We start from the raw sequence: 12,822 nt of genomic DNA on the forward strand, positions 1-12,822 counted from the left end.
TCAGGACGCCCAGCGGGGCGACAGCGGCTGGCTCACCTCCGAGTACAAGGAGCTGGGCAACCACAGCGGGAAGCCCAACGACCCGGACCACCTCGCTGAATTCCTCCACGGTAACCTTACTCGCCAGCAGTGCATCGACTGTGGCGCGACGTGGTCGCCACGACGGCTCCGTCCACGTCTCGCAGGAGCAGTACGCCCGCCGATTCGTTGAGCAGTTCCGCGAGAAGCTCATCGATCGCCTACACGGACCACCGCCCGTCCGACACGCCAACATGCCGCCGTACACGCCCCAGATTGCCGAAAGGGTCAAGGCGCATGCGACAACACCACCGAGCGCGCTCCCGCCGACATCCACCTCAGCCAGTGCTTCTGCGGCGTCGCGAGCTACCTCGTCACCAACACGCGCTGCGACGGGGCGCTCGCCTTCGGCCTCCTCTGCCGGTGCATGGCAAAGCCCACCGACGACGTCTTCGAGGAGATGTTCTGTTTCCTCGAGTACTTCCGCCACCATCCCCACATCGGTCTGACCTACGAGCCGAGCCGGGACGGCGAGCATGAGGGCGACGACCTCATCGCCATGAGCGACGCTAGCTGGGAGACGCGTAAGTCCACGTCCGGGTGGATTGTCCTCATGTGGCAAGCCACCTTCCGTTCACTGGCGCAGCGTCCAACAGCCCTCCATCGCGCTCTCGTCTTGCCAGTCCGAGATCATGGCTGCCTCCGAGGCGACCAAGGACGTGTTGAGCTACCGTCGCCTGAAGGCCGAGCTCGAGTCGTACGTCAAGGACGGCGAGATCATCACCCCCCCCGAGGCTCCGCCCACCAAGCAGTACTGCGACAACCAGGCCGCTATCGCCTCTGCCTACAACCCCGAGAACCACGGCAAGCTCAAACACGTCGAGCGGCGCCACTTCTTCATCCGCGAAGCCATCGGGGAGGCCAAGATATGCGTCCCCTTCGTCCGCAGCGATGAGAACCTCGCGGACTACTTCACGAAGCCGCTCAAGCCCCAGCGCTTCTTCGAGCTGCGGAACAAGATCATGAACGTCAAGGAGCCTCCTTCCCCCTCCAACGACAGCGGGTCTCCTTGCACGCGCCATGCCGCGCGCCACGCGCACGCGTCGCGCGCCTCCCGAGAGCCACGGACTCTCCTCATGCATGTTCCATGCCCCATCGAGAGGGACACTTTCCTCTCTATCCATGTGAGTGACTCGACTACGTCGAGGGGGGGGACGTCTGAACACACGTGTCCCTCCATTCGCACTCTCCCAGTCCTCCCTGGTCTAGTGCCCGTGTTCTCCGCCCGCCGTGCTCCGCCCGCCGTGCTCCGCCCGCCGTGCGGATTCGGGTCTTCTTCGTCCTTTAGACGTTTCACCTCGAGCAAGCAGGGCGACGCGCCCCCACGCCCATCCGCCGGCCGGGTGGGGCTTGCACGGCTGACACTGATCTGACATTTCCCTCTCGTGATTAGATTATTTGTTTCCGCCCCTCTTGTCACAACGAAAACAGAATCAGAAATACGTACGGTGTTAATATTTTTCACGTCACGATACGTGCACGTCTCTCACTCTCAACAGTCTCAGTCACACCTCACACGTGTTCGTGTATCGTGTGTGCCTTAACTTTTTTTATCTACAGTCTTTTTCGTTTTGATCAAAATGCTTTTATGCAAATAGCGCTGAGCTGCGCGGCGAGAACGCGCTCTCCCCTCCGCCTCCTGGGTGTCGTTGCGGTCCTGAGAGACGCCACCGAGCTATAGATAGAGTCCAGCCCGCCGCACGCAAAATCAGCTGAGACCCCCGCCCGCCCCCTTGCCGGCCTGAAGAATTGAACGATCGGCTGGGCGTAGGGGCTCGTTCGCTGCGGCCGCCTCAGTACACGCTCCAGAAGAAGTCCGAGTTTGGTAGCCGCCTGATGAAGCCCGTGGCGCGCTCGACGTCGCGCGCCGTTCCGTCCCGCTCCTTGAAGCTGTGCAGCTCGGCGTCCCACCGCGCGCGCCACTCGACGGCCGGCTCGGCCTGTGGGGCGTGTCGTGGACGTGTCGTGGACGCGTGGGATGGGCGCGTCCCCTTCACTCGACGGCCGGCGCGGACCGACTCGGCGGAGGGGCACGCGGCGGTGCAACGCTCCGCTCCCGGCGATTTGAGCGGCGTCCAGCACGTGCGCCTACGGTCGCCGCGTGTCGCGCCTGCCGCGCTCGCGTCGCGGGGGGGCGGGCGGGCGGGGGGGGGCTCCGGGCCGCGGCGCCAGCAAGGCAGCGGCGCCCTGCCCTGCATGTACTTGTGCGGCGCCTGCTCGCCCGGGTCGCTCGTCCAGCGGCGCACGCAGCGGAACTCGAGCTCGTCGGGCCCAAACTGCGGCCAGAGCGGCCAGCAGCCGACGAGGTCCTTCTCCGGCACGACGTCGCCTGAGTGAGAATGACTAGTACTGAGAATGGTTAATTAGACGAAGCCCTTCTCCGGCACGACGTCGCCAGAGCAGTTGACGCACGAGTAACGCGCGCGCTCGTGCGGCTTGTACCAGCTCGCGTGCTCGTCCACCACCCATGGCACGCCTTGTCGCGCGCTTACCCGCGATCACCCGTGACTGCCCGAGATGAGGTGTGCCCACCAGCCACGGCACGCCTCCCCCCGACGACATGCGGTACGCGCGCTTCAGCCTCGCACCCGCCGCCGCCGCGAGGTCACTCGGCCGCTCCGCCTGCTGCCGCATCGCGCGCTCCTCGAGCGCCGCCCCCTCCGCGCGCAGCAGCTCCACGCGCTGCGGCAGCGACGCGCCTGGCCCACACGCAAAGAGTGTTCAACAAAGAGGGCAAGAGTGTGGCACACCGCCTCCTCATGACTCGGCGCTGCGAGGCCCCGCCGCACCTCGGGCCGCATCTCGGACCGACGCTGTATCTCGGCTGCATCGGACCGCATCTCGGACCGCATCTCGGACCGCATCTCGGCCGCATCTCGGCTGCATCTCGCCCGCCGCGCGGCGCCGCTGCTCGAACCGCTCGCGCGCGGTCAGGTACAGCGGCTCGTCGCTAGCGATGCGGCCGCACAGCCGATAGAGAACCGCCTCCGCCGTCACCGCGTCGCACTGGTCGCGCTCGAACCAGCTGTATTGCGTCGTCGATCCCGCCGGCAGCTCGCACGGGCCGTAGCCGGCGCAGTCCATCATGCCTGCCGGCCCGCGCGAGTCGCCCTTGCCCTTGCGGGCGCGGAACCCCGCCGCCGCCTTCGCCGTGGCCGCCATCCGCTTGCGAATGTACTCGAGCAGCGCTTGCGGCGGGTCGGCCGTGAGCGAGGCGCACGTGCGCGCGCTCCAGCGCCGCGTCGCCTCCCTCGCTGCCGTCGTCTCCGCCGTGCCGAGCTGGATCCGGTAGAACGGGCGCTGCAGCCCGGCGAGGTCGGCGAGCAGGACGAGGAAGGAGTCGAAGTGCTCCGTCATGCCGACCAGGTCAAAGGCGTCCCACATCGCCTGGACGGCGGTGCGGTGGTCGCGCGTGAGCGGCCGCACCGAAGGCCCGCCGTGGCAGGCGAGCGCCATCGACATGCGGCTCTGGCAGTCGTGCGGGCTGTTCCAAAAGCAGAGCGGCACGCGCTCGTTGACAAAGTGGCGGTGCCACGAGAGGTGCTGCAGCAGCGGGTGGCGCAGCAGCGTCACCAGGTTGCAGCGGCAGCCGGCGGCGCGCAGCTTTGAGCGGAGGAGGAGCAGGTCGGGGAGGGTGTACTTGAGGAACTGCTCGTACCTGCAGGGGCGGCGCAGGGGCGGCGCAGAGACGGCTCGGAGACGGCGCAGCTGAGGTCCGCGTGCAGCGGTGTGTGACGGACTGCTCGCACCCGCCGCCGCCGATGTGGATCTCGACGGCGAGCCGCAGCCCGCTCAGCCCGCCCGGCGTGCGCAGCGCCTCGTCGACTCGGTGCGTCACCATCTGGAACTGCACCTTGTTGTACCGGTTGACAAACGACACAAAGTCAAACAGGCCGAGCTGCGCGTGCCGCTGCAGCACCGAGCGCAGCGTGGTACCCGCCGTCTTCTCGAGGTGGTGGAAAAAGAGCACCGAGCAGTTGGGCAGAGGCTGCTGCACCAGCGCGACCGGTGTCGCCGTTGCCGGCGCCGGTGGCGGGAAAGCCGACGGCGGCGGCGAGAGCTGCGCCTTTGGCGGCGGGCGGGACTGCGGCAGGCGCGAGAGAGGCGGCGTCCCGTGCGGCGCCGTCTTGACAGGCGCAAGTACGGCGACGTCATCGTCGCTGCCAAGGTGCGTCCCCGCAGGTCTCAGTCCAGCGGGGACTGTCAGGGAGATGCTTTGCAGCGTCGACGAGGGACGGTCGGAATGCTGCGGCGCCGAGAGGAGGGCGAGGAAGGCGAGGAGGCCGGCAAGCGTGCAGATGCCCCTCCAGGGGCAGCGCGGCTGGCTCAGCCGCTCGTTGATCACTAGGTCGCGTGGTTGCATGTGTGTATGCACATGTCATGCTTACAGCGAGTTTCAGCAGGAAAAAGAATTTTACGACAAAACTCCCTCGCACGACACTGGGCACAGGACTGGGCACGGGACTGGCTCGCACTGGCACTAACACAGGAAAAAGAATTTTAGCGGAAAAGAAATCGGGCCTCGGCGGCGGGGAGGAGGCGAAAGATGCGGCAGCAACGCTGCAAGTGCTACACGAGCTGGCGGGAGAGGCCCCGGAGGAGGCCGTCCCCGACGGAGCGGTTCCGGCCGCCCTCCCCCGATTCCTGCGACTAGTGGGAATGGCGGAGGCGGAGATGGCGGGGGCGCTGCTCGGGATGGAGGGAGGCGCCCTGAGGATGGTGGCTCGGGTGGCCAAGCAGCGGGCGATACAGGTGACACGCCACTGGCAAGCGGTGGGGATCCCTCTCGAGTCGCTCGGGACGGAGCGCTTCCCTGCGCTAGCCGCCTGTCATGGGTGCGGCGGCAAATTTCGCACACTGTTCCACGTGAAGCCGGAAGACGGACCTGCGGCTACGAAGGTGGCTGAGGAGGTGGTTAGCGCCATCCTGGAACGGATTTCTGAACGGGTGGAAGGGGAAGCGGAGGCCGGAGGAGGGGATGAGGACTCGCCTGTGCCACGCCATGCAGGGGCAGGGGGTGTTTGTGTGCTTTTGTTGTGCAGCCCCTGTGGTCCGTGAGAAGAGGAGACAAGGAGACGGGGTGGCGGCGAGGGGGGAGCAGCCGTCGCAACAGGCGAGCGCACCCCGAGCCGGGGCGGCACCGGTGGATCGGCCGGCCCCGACGCGGATCTTGCCAGGAAGGGCACGAGGCAGCCCGATGAGGTTCGTGCCGGCGGCAGACAGAGCAAGAAAACGGGAGGAGGCAATCCGAGAGGCCGAGATGGATCGAGCGGCCGCGGCAGCGGGCGAGAAGGCGGTCCTGGCGGAGCTTAGGGCGATCGGTCTGTCGCTCGCGGCCTGCACCGGCGTTCTCAGGCCGGTGCAGACGCGGGAAGTGCGGAGCCTGGCAAGACGACTGGTTGGCTCGACGGACCTTCTTGGACAGGTTTTCCGGTGGGAAGGGGAGGACTACCTCGTCAACGACATCGCACCGGGACCGACACAGTCGGGGGAGCAGGCGATGAAGGCGTACGCCTGCTGTGTGAAGAGGCGGGTGGCATCGGCGGGCCCGCTATCCGAACACAACTCGGCCTTTGATATCCGGTCAGTGAGGGACCGAATCGAGAGGGACCGGGCGAAGGGGGAGGCGACGCGACTACTGCGCAGTCTGCGGCCTGATGCGGAGCGGGGGGGGGGGGAGAGGGGCCGTCGGCGAATCCGGGCCCTGCCCCCCCCCCCTCAGGAGGGGAGACGAGAGCTAGGCCCCCCCCCCACGAGCGGGGTGGACGGCCGACGCGTGGAACCACGGCTGCCGGGCTGGAACGGCCGCAGGGGCAGGGGGCATCCCCCGAGGCCCCGCCCCAGGAGTTGCGGCGGCTGGCACCGCCACCAGGCCCGCCCCCCCCACCACCGCCTCCGCCACCACCGCTGGAGCGACCGCTGGGTCGAGGGACCGCCCCTGAGGTTCCACACCAGGCGGTGCGGCCGCCAGTGCCGCCACCGTTTCCGCCACCCACACTGCCACTTCCGCCCCCGCCGCTGGGACGGCTGCAGGGTCGTGGGGCCGCCCCAGCGGCTCCACACCAGGCGTTTTGGCCGCGAGGGCCGCCACCGTGCCCGCCGCCTCCGCCTCCACCCCCGCCGCCGGCGGAGCCGCCACCGTATGGTCCCACTCGGAATAACCTGGGGGATCCGGAGCCGCCCCGCCGGAGGCTGGACTACCCGGGAGGAGGAGCTGGGGGAGGGGAGTTGCCGCAATACGATAACGGGCCCGCCGGCGAGCCGGAACCGAGGCCGGAGGGCCCCAGGGGGGGATTGGGGTCAGTTATCGGAGGAGGGGAGAGATGAACTGACGCGACCTCTGCGAGTGGAGTCGGGACGCACGAGCTCACCGGGGGGAGACCCGTCGCGGTGGCAGCCGGGCCACCATGATCTTCGACAGGGAGGGCCACGCCTCCCCGAGCTCGATGAGGGGCCAGCGGAGGGGGGGGGCGCCGAGGACGATAGAGAGGCCGCGGGTGCGGGCGCGACTCGTCGACCAGGGAGAACGGGCCCGTCCTCCCTGGGAGGGGAGGCGACACGACCCAATGCCGCCGTCCTCGCCCGGGGAGACCCCGGCCGGGCCGTCGTCGCTCTCGGAGGCTGCGGTACCAGTCGAAGGCGAAGCGGAGTCGAGGCCACAGCTGAGGAAAAGGCATCAGAAACGACTGCAGAGGCAGTCTGGTACGCCCGGAAGGCGAGCAAGGGACCGGGACGAGCCGAGGGCTCGCCCCGACAGGCAAAGGAAGGGACTCTGGTCGGGCGAGCGCACATGAGGCGTATCCGTGTACGTACGTGGAGTACAGTGTGGTGTTCATTAGCTCCGAGTAGAGGGGGCGCGTTCTGCAGTTAAGGGGAAACCCGGTACACGGAACTAACCCTCGGAGACCCGTGTTTATTTTACGGCCCTCTCCCTGCGAACGCGCACCCCCGGGGCTAGGGCTCTCTAGCCCGTAACCCGATACCGATCATCCGGCCCGCTGGGTGCGCTCCTCAGCTCCCCGGCCCTGGATGTGAGGTTACCGACTGCACTCCAAGTGCTCCAAGAGCCGCGCTGGCCGCTGCACAAGGGCGCGGACTGGCACGGACTGGCACACACACCGGCTCACCAAAAGAATTTCCATCCTTTCCTTTATTCTTTCGCCTTTCGGCGCAACTCCGTCCTCCTCGCGGCGTATCCTGGCCCCTCGAGTGTATCGAGCTCCCCTCGCGCAAGGACCACATTTCTGACTCCCACTCCGAGCATTTGCCTCCAAGTCATATCGTTGCTCAGGTCCACTCTCTCTTCGAACACTCGTGCCTCTACGGATGATGCCGGCGCTGGGGTCCCCTTCGGGTGCATCGTGACATCTGACAAATATATTTCCACTGGTTCGTCCTCCTCGGAGTCGTCTTCCCCCGCTGCCTTCCGCTCGGCTCTACGTTCGGTACGTTCGGCGTGGCTCACCCTCCATGCCGTGAACAGGCGCTTTATCCACCCTATTCTTTTCCTTGTTCTTTTCGGTTCTTGTTTTTAAAACCCCGCTTCTCTCTCTAGGGGGGGTGGTCCGTCTCACCAGCTTATTAGCCTGTGCGCGTTATTCTCGCCCATTACTATCTATATTCTTTTGCTTAACAGAGAGCCTCACGACCGCACCCCCCTGTATATGACCTACCGCACCCGTACCCGGCTACCGCCGCCGCGTGCGACGTACGTGGCGCCGCTGGCCATCCCGGCTGCTGCCGCCGCCCCTCTCGACGCCGCTCCCCTCGCCGCCGGTATCGACCGCGCCGCCGACGTTGGTCGCGCTGGACGGCAGCGCGTCCCCAGTCTCGCCGTCGCTCTTCTCGCCGTCGCTCGCCTCGCCGCTGGTATTAGGGGCCGCGCTGCCGGCGCCGAGCGTCACCTGCCTCCACGTCTCTTCCTCTAAGGAGAGGAGAGGCTCGGCGTCCGGGTAGCCGTCGTACTCGACCGCATCCACACGAGCTGGCCGCCCGAACCTACCTCCCGCCACGTGATGGTGGCCGGCCACCACCCCTGCTCGCCTAGGATCTCGACGTGCGTGCCTATCTCGATGACAGCGTGCCCGGCCAGCCTCGCCGTCGCGTCCACGCGCAGCCGCTCCGCCGCGCCTCCTGCGGCTCCGCGGGCTGCCGCAGCACGTAGTGTCGGCCGTACTCCGCGCCACCCGCGAGGACGTCAGCCGCTCACCGTCTCGACCGCCGCCTCGATTGGCGGAGGGGCTCGACCCGTCGTTCCGCGACCTCCTGGAGTCCCGGTGCGCCGCCCGTCGGTCGACGCCCTCGCCCCTGCGCTCCACCAACGACGCCGTCGCTGTCCTCGCCGACGTGTCCGTGATTCGGGGCCGCCCATCCCAGGCCGCCCATCTCTCACGCCATTGGATGCAGCCGAGATGCAAAATCCAAAACTGCCGTACCCCCCTGACCCCCCCTCTGGACGCGTCCACCCTCCGTCCAACATTCGCGATCCCTAAAATACATACATATTTTCGAACGCTCACCCCCCCCTAGGGGTCAGGGCTCTCTTGCCCGTAGCCCGATGCCAATCATCTGGCCCGCTGGGTGCGCTTCTTAGCTCCCCGGCGGCCCTGGATGTGAGGTTAATGACTGCACACTCCAAGTGCTCCAAGAAAAACACTCCAAGTGCTCCAAGAATAAACTGCGGCAGAAAGAAAAGATCGCTTCTTCATACTTCAAGCCTCCCAGCTCTGTAGGCCTTCCGCATCCACAAGTTATTGAACCGCCCGAGGGCACGCTTCCTTCAGCTTTGCTGCGCCGCCTGCGAAGGTGATGATCCTCCACTTCAAAGGCATCGGCTCTGTCTATGTACTATGAATCCATGCACAGTTACTGGCTAAATCGGGTACTCCGGGACAAGGACTCGGCATCCAAACATGACGGCTCAGCAAGCGAACGACGAAATATGCGACGTCGTTGCCTCCAGAAGAGCCCCGATTTCAGACGTGTGTACTTGCGCGCACTCAAACTGAGGAATGGCAAACCGGGCTCTTTCGAAGTGACCCCCCTTGAGCGTGGCAAGATTGTCGCATCGTTCATTGAGCCCCTGCTTCGGCTGACCTCGCAGTCCACGCCGCCGAGATGTCGGACGGTGGGACACGGGCACACGCATCAGGAGATCAGGTGCCAGACCTGCACAACACCCGCTATTCCTCGGCTCGCTTTGTGGCAAGCGGATACAGGACGACGTGGTTCTAGTCAGGGCTTAGGGGACCCCTAGGCTTAAAAGGGTGGGCCCTGGGGCGCCTGCGGCTTAAACGGCTTAAAGCGTTGGGTGCCCGAACCCTCGAACTAGTTCGTGAACTCGAGCCTTTTCTTTTCTCCTCCCCCCCCCGACCCGCTTCATTCACACCCGCAGGCCGAGGAATACCAGGGAAGTTTGTCTGAACTGCGAACGAACCGCGAACGAACCGCAATATTTATTTTTGGCTCTGCAGGCCTGTATAGTCCCTTGGTTGCCTACTAGAGGCCTAGAGTACGCCGGACGCCTCGGCCGGCTCGGGGAGCCCCCGTCTCCCCCATTCTACTCGCCAGTCAGCACGCACGGCGCCCAGGCACCACAGGGCAGCCCTGCTCACAGCGCCTTCATGGAGTACATGCGCAAAAACCACGCCAAGTACGCGAAGGCGTGAGCAAGGAGGCGTCGAGGCTGAGCGCCCCCCCCCCCCCCCTTTTCAATGGTCCGCGGCGGGCGGCGGCGCACCGGGGTAGTCGCGCCCGCAGTCCGCTAGATTGCAGACTGTCGCGGACCGTCAGAATTGTGCTAGTGCCGCCTGTGTATATGGGCACCTCTCCTGAGATTGAGGGCCAGACCGCGTCCGCACGCGCGCACGTGGCGCAGTTGCGCGAGTTCGTTCGTTCAGCGCGGCTCGTGGCTGAACTGCACGCCGAACGAACGAACTTTTCGCGATGATTTTCTTTTTTCCTAACTTCGAACGGAGTTCACGAACGTTCGTCCGTTTTCGCAGTTCGCGCCTTCCACAGCCGTGGCGGTCCGTTCAGTTTCGAGGTTCGGGCTGGGCCCCGCCGGCTGCGTTCGTTCGAGTTCGGAGTTCACGAAATCCGCGCGAACTCGAAAGGCTGGTCTTAAAGGCTGCCAGTGCACCAGACTTACAGATGTGTCTTCAGAGGCGGGTTTGTGCCTAATAACGGCAGTATTGGAGAAAACGGCAGTCCCCAGCGACGCATGCCGGTGAGGCCGATTTTCTTCAACGGTCTTAAAAGAGGGACCCCCCGTGCCTGCAATCTCTTAAATGGCAATTTAAACCCCCAAACCTCCTCATTTCTTAAAAGCTCTTAAAAAAATCCAAGAGAGGAGTGGGAGGGCGGGAGAATCCAAAAAAGCCGTCCAAAAAGCCACAAAAAGCCAGCGAGCCTCCCGTTACGCGATTGCTAATCGATGCGCAGCATGATGCGTGGCCAGCGCGGGAGCAGGCCGGCGCCGACGCTGCCAGAACAAATACGAGACCTCGACCGACGGACGGCGGCCCTGCGGGCGAGCATCCGCGCTGCTGACGACGTGCTCGAGACTGACCTTGAGCGACGAGATTCTCGCATGCTTTGAGGAGGCGCTCGGCGAACGGCAGCCAGAGATGGGAACGGATGCTGCAGCAGGGCGAGAGGCGAACGCCGAGAGTGCGGAGGCTGCACCGCGACTCGAGGCTGCAGCAGAGCAGCAGCGGGAACATTCCCTGCTTGCACCGACCGCGGGGCGCGGCGTTGAGCCGGTGCTGCCAGACCCGGTGCCTATGCTGCATACGAATTCCGGTGGAGGGCGCAGATCGTGCGAGCCAGATGCCGGCGCCGGTCAGCAGATCGGGTCGGCAGCTGCGAGCATTCTCGAGCGGCGCGGCGAGGCGGCGCGAGCGAAGGTGCTAGATAAGGTGCGTGATGCGGGGCGAGCAGATGGGGACCCGGCCGCCCCAGAGGAGGAGGATGACGAGTACGACCCCGAGGAACGCTTGCCTGATTCGGATGAGGAGGCAGAGGAGTACAGGGTGCAGCGGGTGGTGCGCGGCCGCGTGCGGCTTCATGGCAAACAGCCTGCGGGGGGGAAATCCGGTGTGGATGGCGCGCAAATCTGAGTTTTATTCCGCGGTGTACACTGAAAGCAGCCACAATGGCTGGCAAATCCACAAATCCGGCCCTCAGAACCCTATAGGGATCCCCTAAGAGCAGGGGCAGCGGCCACGCAAAGTAGTTTGCGTTCGCAAGCCGCGGCACGTTTGGTGACCTACTTGACCGACTGGGACTGTCCCGGCAAGCAGGGAGCAGCCAAGACGAAGGCCTTCCGCCTTTGTCTCTCCACCGCCCTGTATGGAAGGTTGGAAGCGCCACGCGTGACCCGCGCCCGCCGCGACAGCGCGCCCCCTGATTCGATTTGAAATGTACCAGTCGTGGCTGCGTCACTACTCATAGACCGCAGCCGCATCTACCTGCTCGATTTCTGCGACGTGTACTTTCAGGCGGGACATACGCACCGCCTCCCTGGGCGAGTGATTGCGCATCGACTCGTGAGCAAGATCATTGTACCGGTCGGCGGAGCATTCCGCGTGCTCACAGCGATGGATCAGCCGCGGCTGTGGTGCCAGCCGCGGCTGTGGTGCACCAGTTTGATCGGTTTCCTAGTAAAAGGCGAAAGGGCTCTTACGAATATGCACTCATATGCACTGTTACACCGTCCTCTGCGCACGCACGACTCCGCAGGAGAAACCCCTCCCCAGGCAAAACACAAGGGAGAGGTGGGTGTGGGTCACAGAAAGACTGCGGCCGCCAGCAACTGAGCGTCTCGCTGGCGGACGGGGAGAACACAACGAAGGGACGTCCGAAAAACGCAACACAAGAAGGGATGCACGGACATCCATCACTGGGATGAGATCGGGAGATACACATATCTGCCAATACCTAGAAGATGTAGGATTGCGAGCGTAAGTGCTCACAATCGCACAGAGATGCTACGAATGCGAGGAGTGCTGCTCACAATCCTTCGACTTCTATTGGGAGCGAGGCTGCTCTCAATCCTAGCCTTCTACAAAAGAAAGGTTCACCCCCAATGGGTCCCTCGAGATCGGTACCCTGGGTGGGCGGGCCTCTACTCGCCAGGCCCAGGGACCGCGCGGCAAGTGTCGGAAAACCGCAAAAGAGAAGATACGACAATGTACGTGACGGGTGGTGTCGTAGTGTCCGTGTCCACTAGCTCCGAGTAGAGGGGGCGTTCTGCAGTTAAGGGGAAACCCGGTACACGGAGCCCTCTCGGAGACCCGTGTTTACTTTACAGCCCTTGCCCTGCGAATGCGCACCCCCCCTAGCTAGGGGTCAGGGCTCTCTAGCCCGTAGCCCGATGCCGATCATCCGGCTCGCTGGGTGCGCTTCTCAGCTCCCCGGCCCTGGATGTGAGGTTAATGACTGCACTCCAAGTGCTCCAAGACGCTCGAGCCACCGCCACCACCACCCACACACGACACACCACAAGAAGGAAGAGTACAGCGATCGCCATCTCGCTGGCCTCTCCGCAAGAGGCCTCCCGACCGCGTCGAACTCACGGCGCGGGCTCTCTCGGCTACGGGACCGGCCCCAGCTTCGGCTGAGGGCTAGAACAGCTCTCTCGCTCCGACCGAGGAGGATGGAGGCGCCCCTCGAAGAGACATGCGTCCGAGCGGAGCCCGGATGCGCCATTTGCGTTCAAAGGTTCGATGATTCACTGAATTC

General features: G+C 64.9%; 1 protein-coding gene across 1 annotated transcript; it reads right to left on the reverse strand.

Moving 5' to 3' along the window:
• Positions 1–1,850: 1,850 nt before the first annotated feature.
• Positions 1,851–3,146, reverse strand: EMIHUDRAFT_465297 (hypothetical protein). The gene is made up of 6 exons (XM_005762664.1): positions 2,970–3,146; positions 2,625–2,777; positions 2,454–2,554; positions 2,248–2,387; positions 2,094–2,166; positions 1,851–2,018 (listed from the first exon to the last, which is right to left on the reverse strand). Exons 2-6 carry the CDS (start codon positions 2,710–2,712, stop codon positions 1,872–1,874), a joined length of 549 nt encoding a protein of 182 aa, XP_005762721.1. The 5' UTR covers positions 2,713–2,777; positions 2,970–3,146; the 3' UTR covers positions 1,851–1,871.
• Between the last annotated feature and the right edge of the window lie 9,676 nt (positions 3,147–12,822).

Source organism: Emiliania huxleyi, assembly GCF_000372725.1.
Source record: "Emiliania huxleyi CCMP1516 unplaced genomic scaffold EMIHUscaffold_67, whole genome shotgun sequence".
Classification (NCBI taxonomy): Eukaryota; Haptophyta; order Isochrysidales; family Noelaerhabdaceae; genus Emiliania; species Emiliania huxleyi.

Bases quoted from the DNA above. Each gene is read 5' to 3' on its own strand.
- EMIHUDRAFT_465297 (XM_005762664.1), bottom strand. From the start codon at position 2,712: ATGCGGCAGCAGGCGGAGCGGCCGAGTGACCTCGCGGCGGCGGCGGGT. The intron at 2,555-2,624 runs GCGTGCCGTGGC...GCGCGCGACAAG, and splicing joins CCGCATGTCGTCGGGGGGAG to GCGTGCCATGGGTGGTGGAC. The intron at 2,388-2,453 runs GGCTTCGTCTAA...GTGCCGGAGAAG, and splicing joins GCGACGTCGTGCCGGAGAAG to GACCTCGTCGGCTGCTGGCC.